This window comes from Neovison vison, chromosome 9 (assembly GCF_020171115.1).
Source record: "Neovison vison isolate M4711 chromosome 9, ASM_NN_V1, whole genome shotgun sequence".
Taxonomy (NCBI): Eukaryota; Metazoa; Chordata; class Mammalia; order Carnivora; family Mustelidae; genus Neogale; species Neogale vison.
The window spans coordinates 82282283-82307386 of record NC_058099.1 but is presented as its reverse complement, the minus strand read 5'-3'; the positions used below and the strand labels follow the sequence as shown (position 1 = coordinate 82307386).

General features: G+C 42.3%; 1 protein-coding gene across 11 annotated transcripts in view; it reads left to right on the top strand.

Moving 5' to 3' along the window:
- The window catches only part of TLE4 (TLE family member 4, transcriptional corepressor), a 144035-nt gene that overhangs the window by 18720 nt on the left and 100211 nt on the right, over positions 1-25104 (top strand). For 8 of the 11 annotated variants that reach the window (XM_044265839.1, XM_044265838.1, XM_044265831.1 and 5 more), the window contains exon 5: positions 17708-17770. The exons of the other annotated variants lie outside the window; for them this stretch is intronic. In XM_044265839.1, coding sequence (XP_044121774.1) covers positions 17708-17770 — 63 coding nt within the window. The remainder of the gene's footprint in view (positions 1-17707; positions 17771-25104) is intronic. 11 annotated transcript variants of the gene reach the window in all.

The following is a 25104-nucleotide window of genomic DNA, read 5'->3' as shown; positions in this document are numbered from 1 at the left end:
TGCAGTAGCATTTAAAAAATGCTTAAAAAATGCACATTAAAAAACACTCTTGCTAAAAAAATGCTAGCCATCATCTGAGCTTTCAGCAAGTCGTAATCACTGATCATAGATCACCATAATAGGATAATAATGAAAAGGTGTGAAATATTGGGAGAATTACCAAAATGGGACGCAGAGATGTAAAATGAGCAAATGCTGTTGGAAAATGGCGCTGATAGATTTTCTTGATGTTGAATTGCCACAAACTCTCAACTTGTAAACTAAAAAATGCAGTATCTGTGAAGCACAGTAAAGTGAAGTGTAATAAAACGAGGGAGGCCTGTATTTGATTGTCCAGTTTGGGGCATGCTTTTGCCACGTTTGTTTGATGCTCACCCCAAAACTATCTATGTAAGATGGAAATACTTAGCTTCTCAAAATGAAGTATCTAATACGGGACCTACAATGATCAAGAAGATTATAATACCTAAACCTGAGGTTGTTTTAGTCTTCCTACATTGAGAGAGTTCCTTGGTGAAGAGAAAAGGTAGTGCGGGAGACCTCTGATGTAAGGCAGAGGCGGAGATGGCTTTGAATTCTTCTTCAAGCAAATGCCGATTGCTCTCATACTACCTGTAGGGCACACTTTGAGGTCTAGGAAATTAGAAGAGGTAATAGGCTTGCCTCTGTGGAAATTCTAGTCTTTTTATGAGATTTGGACCAATGTAAACAAAACAAGGCATTGTGTGTGGATGGCACTGTGACATAGAAGAGAGGGAGTCAGGAGGGGATTAAGGATGCTATTCCCAAGATAGATGCAGGGGCATTTTAGTGGGACATCAAGAGGAGGGGGTCACTTGGGAAGAAAGGAAAGGGGATAATTCCAAGTGAGAGCCACATAGATGGGTAAGAGCTGTGTATATTCAGGCTCTTGTTAGCATTTACAGCTTGATCGGGATAGGGGAAAGGATGGTGAGTGGGGAAGGCAGGTTTGGGATTCATTTATAGAAGGCCTTGAATGCTAGTATAGTATGTGAGCTGTTGAAGGAGAGCAAGAAGATTAATCAGACGGTAGGGCAAGGACATGTCTGCTTTGCAGTTGCCTTATTCTCAGCAGCTAGCATGGGCCATGACAGCAGATATTCAGTGAATGTTGGCTGAAATGATCTGGGTGAAGAGAGACAGGACTGGAGAGGGACAGGGTTGAGGAGGCATGTGGGACTCGCAAGGAGGAACCCGAATGATCCAGCAGTTCATTGGATGAGGAGTGTGTAAATGCATAGGAGAGAGTTCCTAAGGCATTGACCCCTGTAGCCTGGCAGAATCCTCAGACCGCGGATAGAAAAGGAAACCTTGGAAGGGGGAACTTGCTCTCGATTATGCTGGCCATGAGCTACCTAGGGAGGAGGGAGTGATAGAAGGAAGAGGAGGAAAGAAAAGTAAATGTGTTGCTTCTCCTTCTTTCTTGCCCTCATATCCATATCTTCCCTTCATCTCCTGCCAAATCTATCCTCCTGCCAAGAGCCTCAAGGATTCTTTTATGTAAGACCTGTATTTGTGCCTTTATTCTCTACCCAGGCGAGGATGGACTTTGCCAGGCAGCTCTTTGCAGACAGTGGATTGAGGAACTTCCCATTTAAAGAAGGCGTGTGACCTTTGTGTTAGTGTATCCAGAGAGTGTTTCTCTTCATCATTTTTGCTTGATTACTGCCATTACCTTTATATAGATAGAATAGTGGGAGTTTGCAAATTATCTGATTTTTGACTTTTTCCTTTCTAAAGTTTTTTAACATTAAAAATAGGTACAGATTCTCTAAATTATTCATCAGCTGTGGAAACTTTGCTCCATTCTTTTTTTTTCTTTTTCTTTTTCTTTTTTTTTTTTTTACTTTTATACCATTTGGCCAATGACTGTGTTAGGTCAGTGATTCCATATCCTTTTTGTGTTGAGAAATTTTGTGTAACCATGAGTCTGAGTCTGTAATTGTTTTGAGAAACTGCTGTATTTCAAAACAAATAATTTTCCCCATTGTTCATTATGTATGATCTAAATACTGAAATTGCAATGAATGCTTCAAGTCAATGCAAATTATATATGCAGTTAATTTTCTTCTTTTTTCCCTAATGTGGCATATTCTATATTTTAATCTTCCCCCCCTTTAGACACTTGTCTTAAACTGCTGTAGTGGAATGAGAACAGCAATGATAGTAAGGAAAGTTAAGTAAACATGAAATTAAAAAGGCCATAGAGTACATTTTGGTAAACCAAAATATTGCTTGGTGGCATAAAACCACAGATCCATTCCAAAAAGAAAAAAAAGAAACACATGCGGAAATGTGGTTTTGCTGTCTGTCATGCAGTCTGTTTTCAACTGTCAGAAACATAACGTTGCTTTCTGGGGTATTTTTTTTTTTTTTTTCAAGTCTGACCACAGCTTTTAATTTCCTTCACTCCACCCACACCTCCCACCACACCTCCATGTATCTAGTGCTAATTTATGGGTGATTTAAATGTACTGACATAATCATTGACCAGCAGAAAGGTCAGCAGTTGTGGCAAAAGTTTCTTGTCTCAGATGTGCTGGGTGCCAATTCTGTGCTTTTGGAAAAGTCTATAATCAGAACACAGTGATTGTCCTTGCTTTTGGACTTTTTTTTTCCCCCACCGAAGATTTTTATTTATTTGACAGAGAGAGATCACAAGTAGGCAGAGAGGCAGGCAGAGAGAGAGGGAGAAGCAGGCTCCCCACTGAGCAGGGAGCCCCATGTAGGACTTTATCCAAGGACCCCGGGATCATGACCTGAGTTGAAGGCAGACGCTAAAGGACAGAGCCACCTAGGTGCCCTGGACTTTTAAATTTAAATTGTGATCTTTAAAAAGTGGTTTTGAAATGCTTGGTTTTTTTTTTTTGTTGTTGGTTTTTTATATATATATATATATTTTTTTTATTTTTTTAAAGATTTTATTTTATTTATTTGAGAGAGAGAGACAGTGAGAGAGAGAATGAGCGAGGAGAAGGTCAGAGAGCGAAGCAGACTCCCCATGGAGCTGGGAGCCTGATGTGGGACTCGATCCCGGGACTCCAGGATCACGCCCTGAGCCGGAGGCAGTCGTCCAACCAACTGCGCCACCCAAGCGTCCCTTTTTGTTGTTGGTTTTTTTGTTTGTTTGTTTGTTTTGCTAAAAAGGTAGTATTAGGAAGAAGAATCATCCATGATCCTTCCACTCTGAGCTAACTGCCGACCTAGGCAGAAGGCCAAGGCTCAGGCCTTACTGTCTCTCCACTGTTTGCACTGTGGCTGATGCAAAATTATGTCTGCCTACCCCTCCTTGAAAGTACTGGTCAAGGTTCAAAGGTTAATACAAAAATAGACACGTATATGTTTTATTTCTTTTAAAAGTACAAAAGTACAAAAAGTATTTGTATAGTAAAATGAAACCTTAGATCTTTAAAATTAATTTTGATTTATTGGTAACTATATGGTTTATCTCTTTTGTGGGCAACACAATTGTAAATTTGTCTTCAGGATGTGCTTTTAATTTAGCCACTAGCTCCCTGTGATCTTGGTAAATTATTTAACGTCCCCGAGTCTCAGTTCTCATGTGTAACTAGAAAACGAGGGGATAGGACCAGATCAGTCTGTTTCATAAAATGCTGGTGCCCGAGCCCCAGAATCTGGGACTTGAGCATGGGCATTTTCCTAAACACTCCAGGGTGATTCTGATGTGCAGCAGGGTCAAGAACCGGTGAATTAAAGCAGTGCTTCTCAGACTTCCGTGTGCATACAAATCACTGGGGAACCTGTTAGAATCCAGTGCTCTTTCAGCAAGGTTGGAGTGGTGCCTGCGAGATGATGTCCAGGTGACGCTGACGGTGCTGGTCCACTGACCACGTGTGCAGTAGCAGGGAGCCATAAAATCTTTACAGTTTCTTCCATTTCTTTGTCATTACTTATTGCCGTGATATAGTAGTCTGTATAGTACATGGGGGAGTCCGTGTGCTGCGCGAATCACACCCCCGGGTTAGGATGTCAGGATTGATAGGTAGTGTGGTATCTGTATAACCTTCCCTTGCTTAGATTCCAGACCTGCATCTCTGGAACAGTTCAGCCAAGCGAAGTAGTTTTAATAGCACCTTGCTTCAGGCAACCTGACTGCCTGCCGGCTGGGGGGCTGGTGAGCTTGGTCCATTGTTACGGAGAAAGGGGGCACTTTCCAGTGGACCCTCCTCTGCTCACTGAGAACCCACTGTAACGGGTGCTGCTTACGCTTTCAGATTCTGTCTCCTTTCTTCCCATCCTCCAGTGGCTACCCTGGCCAGATTGACCTCTTAGTTCCTGAGCAGTATTTTAGGTAAATGGGGAGGGGGGGAATCATGAAGTAGTACATTTTGTTCTAACTTGATTTCTCATGTGAGCACATTTGATGCAGAAAATTTATTAAGCCTAAGTTTTAAGCAAGCAGAACTCCCAATTTTGAGGTGTATTTTGTTGTGGAAGAAACACAAACATCCTTGAGCGGTTACATTGGCCATGCTCTTCTCTAACCCTATCATTTAGAAATAAAAAAGTACTGTTCATAATTGTAGTCCTTTCTTTTTGTTTGCTGTAGCATGGCATCAGACTGGCAGGCAGCGGGATCTGGTGGGAGGGCCCTGCTGAGGTCTGAGGTGTCTGCAGACCTGAGTTTTAGGCCTTCAGCTGCCCTTAAGCGGTTAAGTACAACTGTGGCCACTTAGCTTCTCCATGTAAAGCAGGCAGGGATCAGAGAATGCTGCGTTTATTAGAGCTATGTTACAGAATTCTGTTGCCTTGAAGGAATATACTTACCACCTTTTCTAAAGTCCCAGGCAATAAGAAATTACAGTTTGCAATGTGGGAGTGTTGGTTTAGAGTAGTGTTACTCAGTGTGGTCTGCGGACTGGAGCAGGTCTGCGAGCGATTTGGCGTAGGTGGGCGTTAACAATAAGGAGCTTCCACCAGACTGTAAATCACACCCGTTTCCTCATTGCAGATGTCTCCATTGTTGAAAAACAAAACCAAAGAACAAAAAAAAACCCCACCTAGCTGAACTGAACAGTAGTTGATTTAACTCTGGCACACGACCATTGTCTTTTCGCTGCCGGCCAACAGTTTGGGGATTGGCCGCCCTTCAGTAGCCCTGCTGCGGAACATGTAATCAGGCGGTTTATCGGGGTTGTTTTATTAGTTAGGAATAGACAAATAGAGGTTCATAAAATGAAGGTGTAACCTGAAAGATAAAAAAGTAAACTTAGAGGCAAGTTAGGTTAAAGGTAAAATCACGTTCACGGTGGTAGGGACATGTGCAAAACAGTAAGTTAAGTCAAGGCACTTGACACAGATTCCCAAGTGGGAAGCTCTTCAGAGGCACTGCGGTTTGTGCACTGGTTAGTGCAAAACTCATTTAAATTCTTCTGGAGTACTTCTTGAATTCTTGTCTTAGAATTTGTGTTTTTCCTTTTCATCATCTATCTCCAGTGGAAAGAACGCATTTCTGTAAGCCTCATATAACTGTTTTCTGTAGTCTTAAATTACAAGAAGCTTTGAAATTAAGCGTGACTTCCCCTCCACCTCTCCTCCTCTCCCCACAGCCCGCTATTCTTTACTCTTTAATACTATGTATATAAAATTTACTGCATCCAGGGCAAGTATCTGTTTACCAAGAAGAGAGGAAGAGAGATCCTTTGCCAGTGGCAAAACGTAAATACTAGAATGTCTTTTCTGGGTTATAGTGCAAGAAAGTGGAGAAACAGCACATTTTCTGGGGCTGGGCTTGTGACTCGTTCCTCTTCCCAGTCGGGAAGCACTGTCCTCTGTTATCACTGTGCCAACGAGTCTGCCCATCTTCTCCCCACCCCATCCCCTTTAGATGTGCAGCCCTTCCCTGGTGTAATATAAATTAGTGAGGGATGCCTTCTTAATTGAGAGACAGGAAGAGCCTAAGCTTGAATCGATACCTAACAATACAGCTACTCAATTTGTAGCACTATCTAATCTCAGTTCTGTCTTAGAACATAACTACTTACCTTGAGGGATTTCATTCATAAGTGTATCCTCATAAATAGTTCTCCCAAGCACATATGGGGCAGCTAGTATTCTTCCCATTTCACGGGTGTAGAAATGGAGTCCCAAATCATTTAGGGGTTTGCTTAAAGTCATGGTTCAGCTGGACTAGTAAATAGAGTCATCCTGGGATTTGGCACTCCGCAGTTGTATCATTCTCAGTGTCTGGTGTGCTTTCTGGAATGTTTCATCATCTGAGTTCAGCTTTTTCCCTTTGCCTTACGTAACTGCCCTCCACAACACACCTTGAAACTAACCATGTGACTTCCCTATCCTAATGATTGGTAGCACCATACTCAGGTTTTACATGTTGGGATCATGGGTTCCTTACTTCTCATCTTCAGATTTTAGGGAGGTCACAACATGCTGCTGGTTTTCCCTGCGCAGAGTATCTCCTTTGCTTGCCCCCTCTGTCACCAAGCCTTACGTTGGCTTAGGGGAGCACAGGGAACACTTTGGTATTTGTCCATATTGGTTCATTCGTTAGGGGTCCTTCTCCCCTCCTGAAAGTCCAGCCAGAATTCCCATCATGGCTTTCTCCGCTTCTCTGCTTATTTTTACCATTGACCTTGATGGTGACCTTGTCTGCTCCCTTTGATAGATGGATCCCAAATTTTTTCTAGAGCCTGCATCTCTCCTCTGAGACTGCCCTATGAAACTGAGTCCTCATTTCCATTCAGTGCCTCAAAAGTACTTAAACTCTCAGTTTCCCCAGATGACATCATCCCCTGCAAGCCTGCTTGTGGTCCAGTGATCTCTATCTCAGGAAATGCCAGACCCATCCACCCAGTTTCCCAGGCCGGAGACCTGGAGGCAGGTGATGATTGCCTTTCCTTCTTGCTCATTAGCCACACCCAGTCAGTCATCTGGTCTCTCGGAATCTACTCCGTTACTCCCGCATCTATTTATTTCTCCAGCTGTCTGAGCGTGGTGAGTTACTTAACCCAGGTGCTTCTTTGGCTTTATCTGTAAAATGAGGGCAGAGTAATTCTCATAGAATTGTTCTGCACTGAAGTGAAATATCTGGTACGGGGGAAATTCCATGAACATTGGGATGACTACAGTGCTCGTGACCACGATTGGCACATTTAGCCGCCTTACACGTTTAAGATGACTTTCACAGTGGTCCAGCCTGAGTGGAGATAATACCAGTACCTTTCTGTCACCTGTCCTGTTGGTTGAATATGAATGTCCCACGTCGATGCAGCAGTCTGATCCGTTTTGGAATGTTCTTGCCCTTTTCCCTGCTCCTCTCTCCTTTGTAAGACTCACTTCACCCTCAGTTACTGAGGGAACCAGAGTCCTCTGTTAAACATTTTAAATACCATGCATTTTGTATTTTTTTTCCGTGTCTGTTTCCTTTGCTAGATTATGGGCTCTATAAATCCTGTGTTGTTCTGCTACTCCGTTTCTCAGACTAGGACACAGTGCCTGGTGGGATAGGAGACCATTATTGGAAACTGTGGAATTGATATGGCTCACATGCACCTCCCCAAAGCCTCAGCAAAGACTTCAGCCAGAAAGGGTTTCATCCACCCGCAGCCCCATTTCTAGGGCTCTTCTGTGTACCACCTAGGCCCCATATGCTGTCTGTTACTGTGTTTATTTGCATTCGGTCTTTGTACTAGACTATAAACACTTCAGAGTCCAGATCAATCCTGCATTCACTGCCGTTCCCATCATAGCTGCTTGCTTAGAGTAGGAGTGAATGAATGAGCTGGTATCTGAAAACGTCTTGTGTGAATTCCCCAAGTCTGAAGCGCTATGGGATTTCATACTGCCCCTATTCTAAAGTTATCTTCCATCCTCCATCTTTCCTTTTGTGGTATGTTTCGTGGTTATAAATCTCTTCACCACTGTTCAAATATTATCGAGAAGCGGGTGGAGGACCGAAATGTGCTAGAGTGTCTTGACCTCCTGTCTGGTATTTATCATAGCTTTCCTAGGAATCGTCCTCGATAGGCCCTTTCTGCCTTGCAAATAAAGTTCAGGCTCTTCAGTGTGGCATTCAGGACCTTGCACAGGCTTACCCTGGGAGCCCTTTCTGTCCTTATTTTCCACTCCCTTTTTTATTGCACACGTCCTGTACTCTAGCTTAATGGTTTTTAATTCTGCCATTAGAATCACCTGGGGAGCTTTAAAATAATACACTGAGGCATGGGTTCTGCCCTCCAGGAGTGAGTTCATTGGTCTGTGGTGAGGCCTGGGCGTTGGTGTTTGTGAAAAGATCCACCGGTGGTGCTGGTGTAAAGCCAGGCCTGGAAACCGTTGACCAGCTCAGCGTTGGCCACAAAGTGTGACTGCTCTAAGAGCTTTGAGAAGAAAGGGTTCTGGGGGCGCCTGGGTGGCTCAGTGGGTTAAGCCGCTGCCTTCGGCTCAGGTCATGATCTCAGGGTCCTGGGATCGAGTCCCACATCGGGCTCTCTGCTCAGCGGGGAGCCTGCTTCCCTCTCTCTCTCTGCCTGCCTCTCCATCTACTTGTGATTTCTCTCTGTCAAATAAATAAATAAAATCTTTAAAAAAAAAAAAAAAAAGAAAGAAAGGGTTCTGCAGTCAAGTTGGATTGGTACCGCCTTTTCTGTGCGCCTTTCCACATATTTGTAACTAGCGCTATCAAATGAAAGGTCTGAGGTGTCCAACAGCAAAGGAACCTGCTTAACTCTGTTTAAGCCCGGGGAGGTCATCTGGTCAGGGAGCCCTTTATGTGTATAAATACTTGTTAACAACATCTGCAAAATAAACACTGCTTCCAGCCTTATCGAAGCTTCTATGTCAGTTCTATATGTGCTCTTCTTTAATCACCTCTTCCAAATCAGACCCATGCCCTGCCTCAGCCTTCTCCCTCAGAACCCCCATTTTACCTTCTGAAGCACTTCCCACCTCTGAAATTCCTCTGCATCCACCTGTCTGTTCGCTTCTGGCTCCCACCCCTGCAGTGTGCACTCCACGACAGCGGGGACTTCTCTGTCTTGTTCACCCCTGTGTCTCAGCACCTAAAGTAGGCCTGGCAAATGGTAGGTGCTTAATAAATATTTGTGGAGTGGACAGAAAGGCAGCCATACACTTGTGGTTTGGGCTTCTTCTAAGGTACACATTTAAATATTTAAACTGCCTGCACAATTTAATTAAAAGCAGCTTGAAATACATTTGAACGGTATCTAGAAGTACAGGAACAAAAGGGGATGATAGTAGTTTCTTAAACATTTAATTTTCTCAACCCATCTCATAGAATATTAAAAAAAGAAAAAGCAAAAGTAGATACGAGCCTGACTGTAGAGATAATGCTATTTTTCTGATTATAGAGAGGTGTGGGACGGTGGTGTGGGACTTCTTTTTTCTTTTTTTTTAACCAGCCTGTTACAGGTGGCTTCTCCCAGCCTGAGGGAGTCCCACCTCTGTGGATCATGATGAGTTTGGGTGAGGCATCCTTGAGTGATGGCGGAGGACGTTCGTGTGGGATACTCTGCACGAAGGACAAAAACACACAAAACCTGTCAGGAATTAGTACTTTCCGCGGAAAAACATCCCCCGACAGTGAGAGTATTCAAACAGGTTTGTTCGGGATGGTAGGAAGGGGATTTGCATATTTGAATCTGCGCATGGATCCCAGCAGTTTCTGGCGTTTGTTTGGCAGGGAATGGAATGGCCTGTTCTCTGTAGGAGTCCTCATGCGGCCTCTGTGTCCCTGGCTCCTGAAGCCTGGCTCCTGACTGTCCCAAGTTCTGAGTGGGATTGGCACGGCGAACATGTGTGGTGGTTCGTGTGTGACCCACTATACCTCGAATTACCAGGAACTGCTCTTTGTACTTCTGGTGAGAGCGTGGATGCCAGCGCATGGCTCGGGCCCGGCCCTTCCTTGGGCTGTGAGGTGCATCACCCCGCTTTACTCTGGAGATACCCTCGTGGAGATTTACCTTGATGCAGCATATGAGGCGCTCCCCGTTGTGCTCTCTAACAAATACCCCAGTTCTGGTGGGGGAGGGGATCAGCCGTCTGGTGTGATTAACCTAAGGAGGGAGGTGGAGTGGCATCTCCTTTTATCCTATTTCTAAACTATCTTTTAAAACACATGTCCTGCCAAGGTTTCAGAATGGAAGTTGTAGTCATTTACTTAGCAGTCAGGAATTGTCCAGAGTGAATTTGCATTTCCTTTTGTTCCCCCTGTGATTACTTATTATTCTTTTTGAGCAGCATGGCATCCTAAATGCCAGAAAAGATGTGCCTTGGGAAGGTAAGCAGACCAAGTCAGAGTATAAGCAGGTCTTCCAGATGAATATTCCTTTACGGTTGAAGTGCTCTAAGTCTTCCCAAACAATTTTAGCGTGCTTGCAAAAGATTTTGGGAGACTCCTACCACCTAAGTGGACTGCAGTTGCGTCTGTTCATTCAACAAATGTTTTTGAGCATCTTCTACTTACCATACGGGGGGGTCTGTAGACAGAGATCTCTGCCTTCACTGAGCCTGCATTTTCTAGAACCTTGCTACCCGGATTGCTGTCTGTAGACCCATGGCATCTGTGTCACTTTGGAGCTTGTTAGAAGCTAAGATCTTTGGGCCCCACTTTAGGTAGAGATTTTAACAAGATTCCTGGGTGATTAGTTCGCACATTCAAGTTTGAGAAGCACTATTCTCGTTCATGTAAACAGAAGCATGTGAGATGCTTTCAGACATTACAGACGCCGTGGAGAAAGGACTGTATCGGGCCACAGAGTGACTGGGAGAAGGAGTCACAGGATGGCGAGTGGATTGAGTAGGCAGCGAACCTTGGGAAGATCCTCTCCCTCATCCTTTCATTCTTTATTCACCCCCATTTTTTGGATGCTTTCCCCCTTTCTGCTCGAGGCTAGGTGGGGACCCACAGAGTCACTTGCCTGCTCTGCCTGGACCCGGTTGGTAGTGGGAGCATTTGGCAGAGCAGCACGAGTTCAAGCAGAAGAGGAGCCTGACTTGGGTTTTGCTAGGCGCTGGCTACTTATCAGAGTGAGAAAACCGTTTGAGGGGATGAAGGATATCTTGACAGTGATGACTTTGAAGACTTGAAATTTTATACTATTGTGACGGGGAAGGGGAAACCTTTGGTAGAGGCCAAGGGGAGGCCTTGCTAGAATTGAAAGGACAAGAGAAAAGGAAATGCTGAGGAATGTGGAGAGAGACATGGGTTTTCTGGCTGTCAGTGTATAGAAGGTGGTTTATTGCTTTTCTTGGAGGTAGGTTTCCTTGATGAGCTTAAGGACCTTTTGTGTTTTTATTTGTCTTACTGGTTTTTTTCTCAATTTCCAGAGTTCCTCTGTCTTTAGGTATTTCTTATATATAGTTTAATCACATAGCTCATGTTGGGAAAAATTAAGGTAGATGATCATCACCTGCTGTGGGTGATGAATATTTGCTCCCTCTACTATTGCTAAGAATGAAAATGCTTAATTGTAAGTCAGCATCCCAAGGCACCTGTACACTTAGGTCAGTAGGAAAGAGTAAGGTGAAAACAGCTGGAGAGATTGATTGATGGATTCAGAGACAGGGAGAGAGAAGAGAAATCAGACAGCTAGCAGACCTTGCTGTGTGACACACTGGCCTGTGGAAATGAGGATTTGCATGGGTGTCTTAGGACTCAGAGTAATCAGGTTCTCTTACCAGCTCAACCTTGTTGGGCGAAAGCTGACCTCACGCTCACCAGAGAAAGTCATTTTCTTTCCCTACTCCTGACATCCCACTTTTCCCTCCCATCTTTTACCCCTATTTTCCCTGCCACTCCCCTCTGGTTGAGCTGAGTATAATCATGATAACATTGGTTACAGTGTTTCTCAGACTTGAAAACTGAAATGATTTGACCTTGTGGGAGTAATTGGATGTCTGGCACAATGATCGTCATTCTTAACCTTGATAATATATCACTCTCAACATTTAGAGCTGTTTTTAAACAGAATAACCAGAGCCTGGAAGATATGGTAAGGATAATAGGCATCTGTCGGGGATTTCCCTTAAAGACCTTAGATAGCTCAAGAGATGAGAGGAAAGGGCACTTTTTTCTAATTGTGGCAAAAATGCATCAGTAACATGCAGCTTTACCTTGGGGATGGATTGGAATAGTTCAATGAAATGTAGATACATCGTGATATTCTTCAGGAAGGGCATCGCCCTGTGTACTCCTGAGCTAGCATCACAAATAGTAGCACCTGTATATTTCTTTAGGACAAACAAATGGTATGCTTCAGGGTCTGCAGTGAACTGAACTACAGACTGGGTACTTTTTCTTCCCTTTCTTTTTTTTTTTTAAAGATTTTATTTATTTGACAGACAGATCACAAGCAGGCAGAGAGAGGGGTGGGGGAAGCAGGCTCCCTGCTGAGCAGAGAGCCCAACTTGGGGCTTGATCCCAGGACCCTGGGATCATGACCTGAGCCGAAGGCAGAGGCTTTAACCCACTGAGCCACCCAGGCGCCCCCGGACTGGGTACTTAATGGCATACTTTGCACTCAGTAAATTAGCATAGATAGGAGTTCAAAACACAAAGCAGATGGACATTGCTTTGAGGTGTTACTGTTGATAGAATCATTGCTTTAGTTCAACTCCCTAAAGGAGGTGGGATTGGGGTGCTGACTAAAAATTGGTTCATATTGTTCAAGGTAAGACTGAGTATTCCTAGGTGGTACCTCTTTCTTATTAGAGGGAAGTGGGATGATGAGAGCTTTTAAAAGTCTTAACACTTGCCCCCCCACCCACAAAAAAGTCTTAGTTGTTTGAATTAAGTCCCTTATGGAAACTGATAGATGTTTTATTAAATTGATTCTCACAATGTTACCACTTCATTTATTGCTTTATTAAGCAATATAAAATATTTTGTGCAAAATAAGTACCTGAACTAAAATAAAACATAGGCATCTGGTTTACCAGCTTGCCAGCAATGCTGACTGTACCTTTCATCTAAATCTCTATGCCTTATTCCAGTTTGGCTTTTTTAAAATTTCTTAAATACAAAAATTAGTTTTGTCCATTATAGTGGGAATTGTAGTAAAGTTGAATTTTGATGACAAGATAAAAACTGAGTTGTCAGTTTCAAGGAATATTACTACTTGAATATTACTCTTTAGGTTGAGCCTGGATTTTTAAGAAGTTGGAAAGAATTTCTCATTAGTTCTCTGACTTTTTAATCTAGGAACAAGCAGGATGAGTTCCAGAAGCTAGGCCATTTCTTAGAAAATTTGGAACGGATCAGTGAACAAATGAAGATAATTTATCTTTGATTGAAATAAAAAATTACAGTCTTTGGTTGTGTGGAGGTAAAAGAAGGGTGAGGGAGAGAGTTGCAGAATTTATTTGTACTTACTCCAAAAAGGATTTCAGGTAGAGTAAGGAGAAATTTCTCTTCACCTTTTTGAAGTGTTTTATATAATTGGTGAATGTATGTTCTTGATAAACGCTTAATAAGATAGAGTCTCTCTTAAAACTGTTTTTGGCAAAGAAACTGCTGCAGAAAGCAAATTAATTGTAAAATGTTATTCAAGAATGTTTTTCTGAAACTATAATTGCTTGTGTTTTGTTGTTGTTGTTTTCTGGTTGGCTGCTAAAATGGTGTCCTAATTTGTTTTTCTGTTTTATTTCAACAATATTGTGTAGTAGGTTGCTCCTGTTTTGATGAGAGACTAAAACTCCAAGAAATATTTTTTAAACCAATAATTGCTTTTGATATATCTCTTTGATTACTAACATAAAGTTATCTGTGCTTTCTCTCAAGTTTATTATGTCATAAAAATAAAATTTGTTTAATTTTTTTAAGGAAATCATAGGCGGAAGTAATCTAAATAAAAATTAGGTTTTTATTATATTACAACTATTTGAGGGGATGTAATTTAATTCAAGTGTAGGCTTAACCAGGTTTTTGTCTTACTTAAATGACTAATGTAATTTGTTATAAGTGATAAAGAAAATACGTATTTGATATTGTGTTCTTCAGTATTTGTTACTTTTTTAATCTAATGGTTGAATTGTGGCATTCTTTTCAGTTCATGATGTTGCTTTCCCATGATGCAAGGGAGTTAAAACATTTTTTAATAGATCTTGAGTTTAGGAGTATGAAGAAAAAAGTGGTGAAAACTTCTTCCTTGTGTTTTTGTGTTCCATTACCTATTGGTTAGGCCACTGGACGTCTCCGTTTTGGAGGTGTTAGCCTGTCAGCATTCCTGTGCCAATGTTGAGTGCATAGCCAAGGTGTTTTCATAGACTGCCTTTTTCTAAAATATTTTGCACAGTTTGGGTATGTGTGTGTGTGTGTGTGTGTATGTGTGTGTGTATGTGTAGGGATGGTCACTTACTGGTTCTTTTCATCGGAAGGTGGCATAAAGGTGGGAAATTACAGGAGGAGGAAATAGAGTATTGGTGAAATGAGGGTAGGAAAATATTATTTTTGAAACTTATTTTTAAATGACTGTCTTCATGGGTAGAGGAAGACAGTCGAAATATCAAAATTGTTAATGGATTCGACAAACTGCAGCTCTAAAAACAAATTACTTTGTTACGATTTGGCATGGACAATTGTCCTTTTATTGGGGCCGTTAATGCTATTTTGGAATATTGTGGGCATCTAAAGACAATAGTCTAGCAGCATCTGTAAGGCCTCGAATACCACAATAACATCCAGCAGCCCTAACAGCAGTATTTCAGAATCTTGGCCTGTTTAAATGGGCTCTCTGTGAACGTACTTGTGCAGGGATGCATGAGCCACATCACCTATAAATTTGATTGGAAGCTACAGCGCTGGCATAGGCTGATGGATAGCAGATTAGAGCCCTGATTAACCATGTGATTCGAAGACTGGGAATATATTGTCTAAGCAAGATTCATCAGACGCAATCAGAATTTCAAGTGGTCAGATGAAATTCAAATGTGTATTGTGGCTTTTCTTCCCCTAGTGCTTTTCCTCCTAGGTTGCCTTTTTTTTTCCCCCCTCTCTTTCCCCAAAGCTGAAAAATACTTCTTTGATGAATCTGCTCCTTACCCTAAAGCTGTCTGTCTGTTATTCATCAGAAAGCAGGTCGCAGTTCAGTGAGCAGAAGAAAAGATTTTAATAGAAGCTGTGCCAAGGGCTGTAATGCATCATTTTAGGGCCCTAATTACATTACAATGACAAATATCAATGGTGACAACAGCAATAACCTACATCCTTTAATGGCTGTGCTGGAAAAGGAGTTTGGGCCCCACGCCATTAGATTAGACTCAGTTTCAAAACATAGGCCATTAGAAGTGTGTGTCCACAGTATTATTGGCTGATCACTGAAGCCCAGTGGAAAGGCCTGTAAATAAATGATGCCTCCCTAAAGCTGGGTCCTGTGGGACAAAAGAGGCAAAATTAGTTGACCATGGAAGCAGCAGTGTTTCCGAGGCAACTTTAGCTTTCAAAGTGAGGAATGACCTGCTTAATTTTATGAAATCACACACACATCCACCCCCCTGCCGCCAATTAGCCTGACCATGAAAAATCCATTGGCATGACAACTTAAAGAAATTAAGAAGTCTTTTAAACAAAAGGAGACCTATAAAGAAAAAGTTTGCAAGACCCTTCCCTTTTCTCTGTTACGTGTGTTAATATACGTGAATAAATAAATCAACTTTTCTACTTTTCTACATTTATTTTTAAGAAAATTCAGATTTATTATTACTTTTTTTTTTTCCCCACAGTTGCTCAGACTTAGAATAGCCTAGGTCCAAAATTGAAGAGGCCAAATAAATACCTCTTGGTCTTTATTTTGCCCGATGAGTAAGTTTCCTTAGAGTAGTTTTTATTGCCTAGATTATGTAGGCAAACTAAAGAACTCAGTTTTCTTATGTGCCCACACATTTTTAAACCCTCCTAGCAAGGGACTATTTTATTTATGTAAACAACATAATGAGGAAAATATGCTTGGCAGATGGTTCTAAGCATTAGAATCATCAGTTTGGTCTGCCCCAAAGTGTCTCATTATCTTTTATTCTCTCCCCCTCCATCTCTCCCTACAAAAAGCTTAACAACCAAATGCCTTTGAGATACAGTGCTTTTGGTCTGCTGAATGCTACTCTATTTTCTCGGCTCACACTGGAATTTTACCCATAACCACTGTGGTATGTCCGTCCAGGTGGAGAGTGGTTCGGTGATTCCCATTGCAGCTTTTCATGGTGGTTTAAGCATTCTTAAAGGATAGCTAAATGCTCCGTGGGGCCAGTGCAGTAAATTAAATCAGGTCAGCACAGTTGGGTCCTTATTCACTGCTGTGTTACTGGTGCTGGGTTTTTGTCCATCCTGTTAGGACAGGCTGGGAAGGAAAGCCTGGGTTTGAAAGTTCCTTCACGGTGAATTTGTGTTTTCTCTTGGCTGGCGAAGTTTTTAAGGTGCTGGCATTTAAAAGATTGCATAGCCGCAAAGTCAAAAGGGTGGCTGATGAAAGAAGGAAACCTAGATTGCATGAGGAGAGTGTCGCTGTCATTCTGGTAATGACTTAGCAAGAAAAAGAGCATTTTTGTCCTCTTATAAAATGAGAAACTGACCCTGGATGGAATTTATTTTAAGAATGTCTCAGGAAAAGTAATTGCTTTACATTTTCTGCCTCTCAACACTTCTTGCCTGTCCTTCAACCCATCCCATCATTTAAAATATAAGCTATTTTGCATGTATGTGTATCAAAAAACCATGTGTTTACATGTCCCCATCCTGAAGTATATAAGGAGCAGTCCGATAATACAAATTAAGATGAACACCAGTGAAGCTCTGGGTAGATTTTTAAAGAAAAGTTAGTGGGTAGCACTTCTTTCTTTCTTTGTTTTTCTTTTTCTCTCTTTTTTTCCCCTTTCTCTTTCTCTCTTTCTTTCTTTCTTTCTAAATTTCTTTCTTCCTAACTTTCTTGCTTTCACTCACTGTAGCATCCTATTGATAGAAAATTTCTATACTTAACAGAAATTATTAGGGAATAAATTCTGTATTATCTGATGTTGCTGGGACTTTGCAGATCTGTAGTTCAAGAATAAGTAATGTTCCCAAGGTTAGTTTCTGTATATATACAAATCCCTTTCTGCTAAGTATAGGGAAATTTTACCATGGTCTGCCTCTGCACAGTGAAAACCCTGGTGGGACACATTTTGGAAATTTTCATGATTGAAGAAAACATGCTGTTCCCTATCAATTTATAACTTCAGGATCTGAGTTAATCATCTTACCTGTGTTGGTTGGGTGTTCTTCTTTTGGGAAGTTGGGGACTTTAAGCAAAGGCCACAAATGAAGAAATCCAATGAGTTGCTGAGAGAAACTGGGATGGTAGGATGAATGTATCTTTACTGTTAAAACGAAAAACCATATTAGAATGAACAAGGGTCCTGTTGAAGGCTTTTGAAAACTGACTTCCAGTCATGAAAATTAAATTCCTTTTTTATGTTGTCCTGGTGCTTGAAGGTTGACTTTTTAAGATGAATGCCGGTTAATAAATTGTGCTATTAATGTGGCACTGTTGTCACTGCCTCCTTTTAATGGGCTTGCTGATGAGAGTTCGCCTCTTCCTTAGGAAGTACGCCAGCCAGAATATAAAGTGTGTTTTAATATCATCCTGTTAATATTTTGGGAATTTGTAACCAGCTGACTGTTCTCTTTATTGCTTTCCTTTCCTTTTTTTTTTTTTAAATGCAGGCAGAGATTGTCAAGAGGCTGAATGCTATCTGTGCGCAAGTCATTCCCTTCCTGTCCCAAGAGGTAAGGCAGTTGGTTTGAGACACTGGGCTAGAAGGTGCCATTTTAGTGGTTTTGCAGAAGAGGGATTGTGGAGCTGACTCTTTGGCCATGTCAGTCTCTTAGTGTTTGTATGGCACATTTCTAAGATACAGTGTTCACATTCCAACTTCTACACCTTATTAACATTCAGTGGAGTATAATTGTGTTCATATAATGGAACATTTTCTAACGTGTGAAGCAAAATTCAATTGTTAAAATATCTTGCGGTTATTGGACGATGTATTGTTGTTGCTCAGAATTATGACTGTTTTCCATAATGGCCTCTCATAGGGTGGATTGAAATGTTGCCCAGAAGGGTTTGTTACACGCTTTGGTCACTGGGCATTAAGAGTTGCCATAAAGACACATCCATAGAAAGTGCTTTACATAGTTAACGGACTAAGGTAACTTTTGGCTAGCTGCTTTAAAAAAGTTACCTACTACCTGATGAAATCTTAACACTGTGCCTGCACTTGGAAAAAGATAGGCAGGATGGACTCTGTGGGCCCGGTGCTCTGAGTACCACAGACTTGGTGCCTCTCTCGCTCACCAGCCGTGGAAGCATACGCTGTCTGCAGATACGCTCATGTTGGAATGAGAAGGTGCATTTTTCGGGGATGGTGGCGTCCTTGTGACTTTTCTGGCCTCTTTTTGTTTGCTTGCTTGCTTTTGGTAGGCAAAGTTTAGGTGGAAGTGCTTCTGGATTACTGAATCCGTCATTTGCTCAGGTAAGAGCACCTGTGAAAAGGTGTGTCTCAGCCACCGAGCTTTGTGCCCTGGGCTGGAAGGCACCGAGGCACTTTCCTCCTACCCTTCGCTTCTGTAGGTACGTTGTGGCATTGCTTTCCAGGAGAGCTGACCATCTCCCTGCCTGCCAGTGGGCATGTACTGATGTGAGCCTGCAGCAGGTGTTTGAGCATGGGTGTGTATTATAGACCATGTGAATTCCTATGTAAATTCTTACTTGGTTTGAACTTGGTTGGATCTCAGTAACCATGGGTACCTTTCATCAGGTAAATATCCCACAGAGTACTCATGTTCACGAACCATGGATCTGAGTTAACATCCTTAATTCAAATGTTCTTCTGGAGCACAAACAACAATGGAGGAATTGTCTTTCTTGTCCTTCAGCTGTGACCACAAAACCACTATCCACTAGATCCGCATTTGCCTATTTCTGCTCAGGATTTGCTTGTGACTAGATTGGGTGGAGTTAAGAGGCCTGTTTGCATTTCTTTAGGAAGCCTGGCCGAGCTTGCCCAAGGCAGACCAGTGTGTCTCTTAGTTGAAGCGGCTCTGCTTTATGGAGCTGGAGGATGGGGAGAAGGTGTGTGCAACCCACAGAGCTGTAACCATGTGAGGTGTTATACCCCAGGTGGAGGGAAGAGTTTGAACTATCCCTGGGGTGGTATGACACTTGAGGCCTTTGCAAGCATAGACCCCCCCCCCCATCTGTAATCACTGGTAGATCTTAGGCCTATGGCATTTTTGCAGAATCTGTGGGGTTATACGCCAAAGGGGAAGGAGGTCTTGGGAGTGGTGGTGGAGCTGATCTGCAAATAGGTTGTTTTCCCACCTGAGTTGTGTTGTTTGTGCTAGGAGGCCCATTAGGAGGAGAATGTGTAATGGTAGTGGTGCTGAGCAAGACCGGACTGGAATGAATTGGCTAAGGAAGTAGTTGTACCCCACAGAGGAAAGCCACAGGGAGATACTCACAACTCCTTCTCTCTGCTTGAGGCTGGGAAGACAGCATCATGATCTCACCACTTACTGTTTATTTCCCCAATACTTTTGACATTTCTTGGTTAAAATCCTTGATTTGTGTATAACGAATGACCTGTGTCATAGTTCTCTAAATCCTAAATCTGTGTATGTCTTTTCTTCTGCTTACTTTGGATTTAATTGGCTCTTCTTTTTTTCAGTTTCTTAAGGTATGCGTCTCTCTTCTAATGTGTGGGCCACAAACATGTTTGTTCCTGTCCAACCCAGGCCTCTCTGATGTTTTGTGTCTGAACATTGCCCACCTCGTTTCATCTTCTGGGCATTCTGTGAGCATCAGACTTGTCGCTTCTGTCCTGAGGCCAGATGGACCGTAATCTGGAGGGAGGGAAGGAGGCAGGTTATTAGAGGAAGATGAATTCTATTTCCTGTCTCTTCAGAGGCATGGAAAATCACTCTTGCATGGCTGCGAGCGTCACTCGGTGCCAGGACTGAAGGCTCTTAATCTGATCTTTTAACACCGGCTCTCTGTGTGACAGTCTCACTGCCAAAACGGCAGCTGTGGCATTAGAATTTATTTTAGAACGTTTTTATTTAAAAATGAAATGATTGTATTTAGAAAAAAGGAGAACATTGCCTGAAGACTAGTACATATAATGTACAGGACAGTGGTTGGAGGGGTTTTTTTGGGGGATTTGACGGGAACAAGAGGTAAATCCACATACCTTTAGAAGCTCGTTTTAAATTTAGCCTTTGTGTGCTTGTTAACGTACCTGCTTAATACTGCGTGTGGTTAGTATACCACATTTCCTAAAATGTAAAAATTACACATGTAATGTTGAATGACAACTATTAAATAAATTTAGTTTTAAGTGCCAGACTTTTTTTGGAAATAAGTTGTGTTATTGTGGTTCATAAGTACTTAAAGAATGTCTGTATTGCAGGAAGCAATCATAGGAAAAGACATTTTCCTGGTAGATTTCACAAAAACAGTTTTTAGAATTATAGCCAATGTATATTTTAATGATGTGTCTGTTGCACTTACATGTGACTACTTCAGAAGTCCCAGGCGTTAGACAAAGGTAATTGCCAACTTTTGTCGTCAAAGCAAGTATCACATAAAATTCTTTTCCTTTCTTTTTTTTTTTTTAAAGATTTTATTTATTTATTTTGATAGAGATCACAAGTAGGCAGAGATGCAGGCAGAGAGAAGGGAAAGCAGGCTCCCTGCTGAGCAGAGAGCCCAATGCAGGGTTCGATCGCAGGGCCCAGAGACCATGACTTGAGCAGAAGGCAGAGGCTTAACCCACTGAGCTACCCAGGTGCCCCTAGTTCTTTTTCTTCTTCTTTTTCTTTTTCTTTTTTTTAAGGCAGGGTGAGGCACGCAAGCAGGAGGGGGAGGGGCAGAGGAAGAGAGAGAACCTTAAGCAGGCTCCATGGTCTGTGTCATGCCGGCCACAGGGCTTGGTCTTGTAACCCTGAGATCATGACCCGAGCTGGAATCAAGAGTCAGAGGCTTAACCTGTGCCACCCAGGCACCTCTCACATATAGTTCTAAAAATTTTATAGGATCCCTAATACCAGAGTTTAAGGAAGCCTCGTGAGTGAGTCCTCACTTGTCCGAAGCTGTTTTTTTCTCCCACTTTCTTTTGGATTTTAGGAATGGGTGAGACTGATCTAGATTCTTTTGCCGTCAGGTTTCTTCTTTAAAAGGCAGATCTCAACGTAGTAAGTGGGGAGTTCTTCTCTCTCCTGCTTTGGGTCTCCTTTGCAGGAGGGGAGCTATAAATAATCAACTCCCCGTTGGCAGGTCCAGAAGCAAGAGATGCCAAAATGATGACAGTTGGATCTGGGTCGAGTCCTGGCCTCCCTGTTACAAATTACGTGGCTTACTGCAGCCAAGTAAAGCTGGGTGACTTTAGCAAATGGTTTGCCTCTGGAAGCCTCAGTCTCCTCACCTGTACCTGAGGTTAGTGTGCGATGCGTGCTTGTGCCCAGAAAGCCCCTCCGGATGCTGGGTTGCCGCAGTGCCTGCTACAGCAGGAGCAGCAAAGCTCTGAGTTTCTTGTTTGAGAAGACGTGGAACCAGCCCTCCTGCCCCTTTTTACTCATTACCTTTCGAAGAATGAATTGGTTATCTTCCTCTCATCTGCCGTCCTTATAGAGGAAAAGAGTGTAAATTAAAACTGAAGTTAGGGCTGTGAACTAGCTAAAAATCTCAGTGAGGCATATTTGGTAGCCCTAAGGGTGATTTCTCTTCTAGCTCCAAAAATTAATTTTCTAGTGTAGCAAACACCTGTCTCTCCCCAACGAACAAGCAAATATCCGGACAGGGACAGCCCTTCAGGGGTTTCGGCCTGTAGTGCTGACCTCTGGAGTGCAGTGGTTTGGGATGTGGTCTGTGTTTTACCCACGAAGCTATCTAGAAAAACAAACTTCTCAGTCCACTTGGGGACTGGCTCTTTTCCAAATATCTGGTTGCTTAGCTGAAGTTAGTTTTGTTTTTACACGTAGTTTATGGATGGACTCTCTTTTTTCATCAGTGATTTCAGGATATCTCTTGTAGACCGTTAGACCTTATGAGGCTTCAGCAAAATTGAAGGATGCTCGTAAGTAATGACTTGCCTGCAGGACCCCTCACCCCCCAACCCCGGTTTCTTGTTTCTTGAGTTACTTCAGTGGAGGCAGAACTGCTTTATTGCTGGTGGAGGAACCCTGTCGACTTGTTCTCCCAGACCTGAGGCAGAGTTATGGCAGAACCCCCAGCGTTGAGGCCTGGGCTTCCTAGTCAGCAGCTGTTTCTTCCTTGTTTGTGAAAATACTGATTTTATGGGAAATGAAATGAATAATTTAAATCATTCTTTTGACCACATTTAATAATAGTTCTCTGGTCATTAGAAATTTTAGGCTATAAAAGAGAAATCAGGAGTGAAATTTTTAAGCCTTTTATTTTTATTCTGTATTTACCTAGGGAAAAGAGAGTATTCCAACTTGAAGAGTTTCTGGTGCACATTTAATTGTGATTCAAAACTTGGTTTTTATTATCCTGATAGCCTATCTAGTGAGTAGAACCAAATAGTGTCTTCCTCTGGAATTATGTAGATTTATTTGGGTGCTTTCCATTGGATTTAAATAGTAGAAAATCATACATAAGTACATACTGATATAATACGTGCTTCTTTAAATTCCAATTCCAATAGCAAGAATAGCTACGATACCTGACTTTCTGTTTTGTACATGCCATAAATTTGGTCCTTTTAATTTGATGGCAAACAGACCCCTTCTATGATATGAGGTATGAGTGTATCTCAAATGCTGCTTTTTTAGTACCTGGGTTAATATGGTGCTGAATTGCTCTGAACCACATTTTGCATGTATAGAATAATTGTAAAATGGACGTTGAAAAATGTGATCAGTCACTTTCATATTGTGCCTCAGGGAGGAAATGAACAAAATACAGTGGTTACATGCACTGGTGGCGGTGTTCTCGCCTCATAATGGCACCAGGTTAACTCGTCTTATTGCTTGTTAACTTTGTAAGGAACCACTGGCTTGTGATAACATGGTTTGATGTAGGCGAGCTTGGCTGAACTCACCAGAGATCTCCTGATAAGTATGCGGTGACACCCCGCAAGACCATCTTCAGAGATCGTTCATTAAATGCCAGCAGCCTTCATAGGACACGTCTGCGTTCTAGTCAGGCCCATTTTGTCAGTGCTGGTAATACATTATGACAGTGCTATATATCTAAAGGATGTCCTGAAATGACTAATACACCTAGATTGAGGCTTTCATGAATTTTGTCTCGTTTTCGGATTCTTACATTGGACAACCTTTCATTTAAAGTCTGGGTTTTTTTCCCTTACAAAACTGACTGAAGCATCAGGAAGCATAATCCTGTCCCTTGTTTCGTGGTTTGGCCAGCTGACGACTTCTATGTGACCGAGTACTTTAGTGACAGTTGTGTATTTGGTGAGATCCTTATGGTGACATTATGGCCTGCTTGCCCTCGGTAAGTAAATGGTCCTCAGGAAGGAGAACTTCTCTGCAGGTTTCAATGTCGGCCTCCTTTCAGAAGCAGCAATGCTAACCCTTACCTATATGTGTTGAAAAAATTAACCTGCTTTCGAGAAACCTACTCATTTCTTTGACTTTCAGTTAGGTGGTGATTGGATTATTACTGGATTATTACTTTACAATGCTTTAAGTAGAGCTTATAATATCTATTAAGGTAGCCATAGCCACATGTGGCTATTTAGATTTAATTTTAATCTGGGGCACCTGAGTGGCTCAGTGGGTTAAAGCCTCTGCCTTCGGCTCAGGTCATGATCCCAGGGTCCTGGGATCGAGCCCCGCATCAGGCTCTCTGCTCAGCAGAGCCTGCTTCCTCCTCTCTCTCTGCCTGCCTCTCTGCCTACTTGTGATCTCTGTCTGTCAAATAAATAAATAAAATCTTAAAAAAAAAAAGAAAAGAAAATTAATCAAAGTTATATAAGGTTACAAATTAAGTTTTCCAATCACATTAGCCCCATTTCAAGTGCTCAGTATCCACTGGTAGGTGGCTAGTGGCTGCCAGATTATCAGCACAGATTTAGAAAGTTTCTGACATCGTAGAAAGTTCTCTTGGAAAGCAGGGACTTGAGAATTTATTGGATAGGTCAGGCAAGCATGCTCTGTCCTCGTGTGGGTCAGAGCAGTGAAGGTGAGGCTAGGTGGTCAGTAGGAAAAAGCCTTGTACAGCACTTCCCAAGCCTTAGTCCCAAGTTTCACAGCTAAAATTGTATATAAAACCTTGCATACATATTCAGTCTCTGAGATTTGAAGCTCAGAGAAGACCTGCCATTTACCAGGTATAGGCAGAATTAAACCTGATGGGTTTTTTGTTTTGTTTTGTTTTAAGTAATACCTGATTTCTTGTGGGACTAACATTTCTTGGGATGCCATTAAGAATGGCCAATTTGAATTTAAAGCTTACTTGGGTCAGTAGAATTGCTGAAACAGGCTGAGTGGGATTTTAGCCTGACTTACTGGGCATGGAGTGACTCTTTCACTCAGATTTGACCTGCTTAGCCACGCCGGCAGTATTCTGTCTTACCACCTAGAGCACCACAGAGGAGCGACAGAGGGGAGGCCAGAGGATGAGTGGCCTAAAGCCAGTGGCCTGGGGATATTTAACTGAGGATATAGAAAGTGAAAACAAATATTAGGCCATTTTTGTGTACTTGAAGTGCAGTCCATTGGAGGAGAATGTAGAGGCAAAACTGGGTCCAGTGGGAAGAAGTTGGGAGAGGTAGCTTTCTAATAATATTAGAGCCCATTCTCCCCACATAGGAAAAGCTTGTGCATGAGGTGGAGAGTTCCCTTCCAGAGGATATTATCAAGAGAGACTGCTTGGTGAGGGTATGGTAGAGGAAACTCATCTGTTGGATAGTAATGGCCTTTGGCCTGTGGCTGATACTACAAGGCCACCCTCCCAGTCCCCGCAGCCAGGGCACCATTTAGAAATCTGTAGGCTTTTGGGAAGGTGGAGAGGCTTTTGTTGGTCAGTTTATAGTTACAGTGCTTGGGGCACTGCTGCCATCTGGGTCTCATGTTCT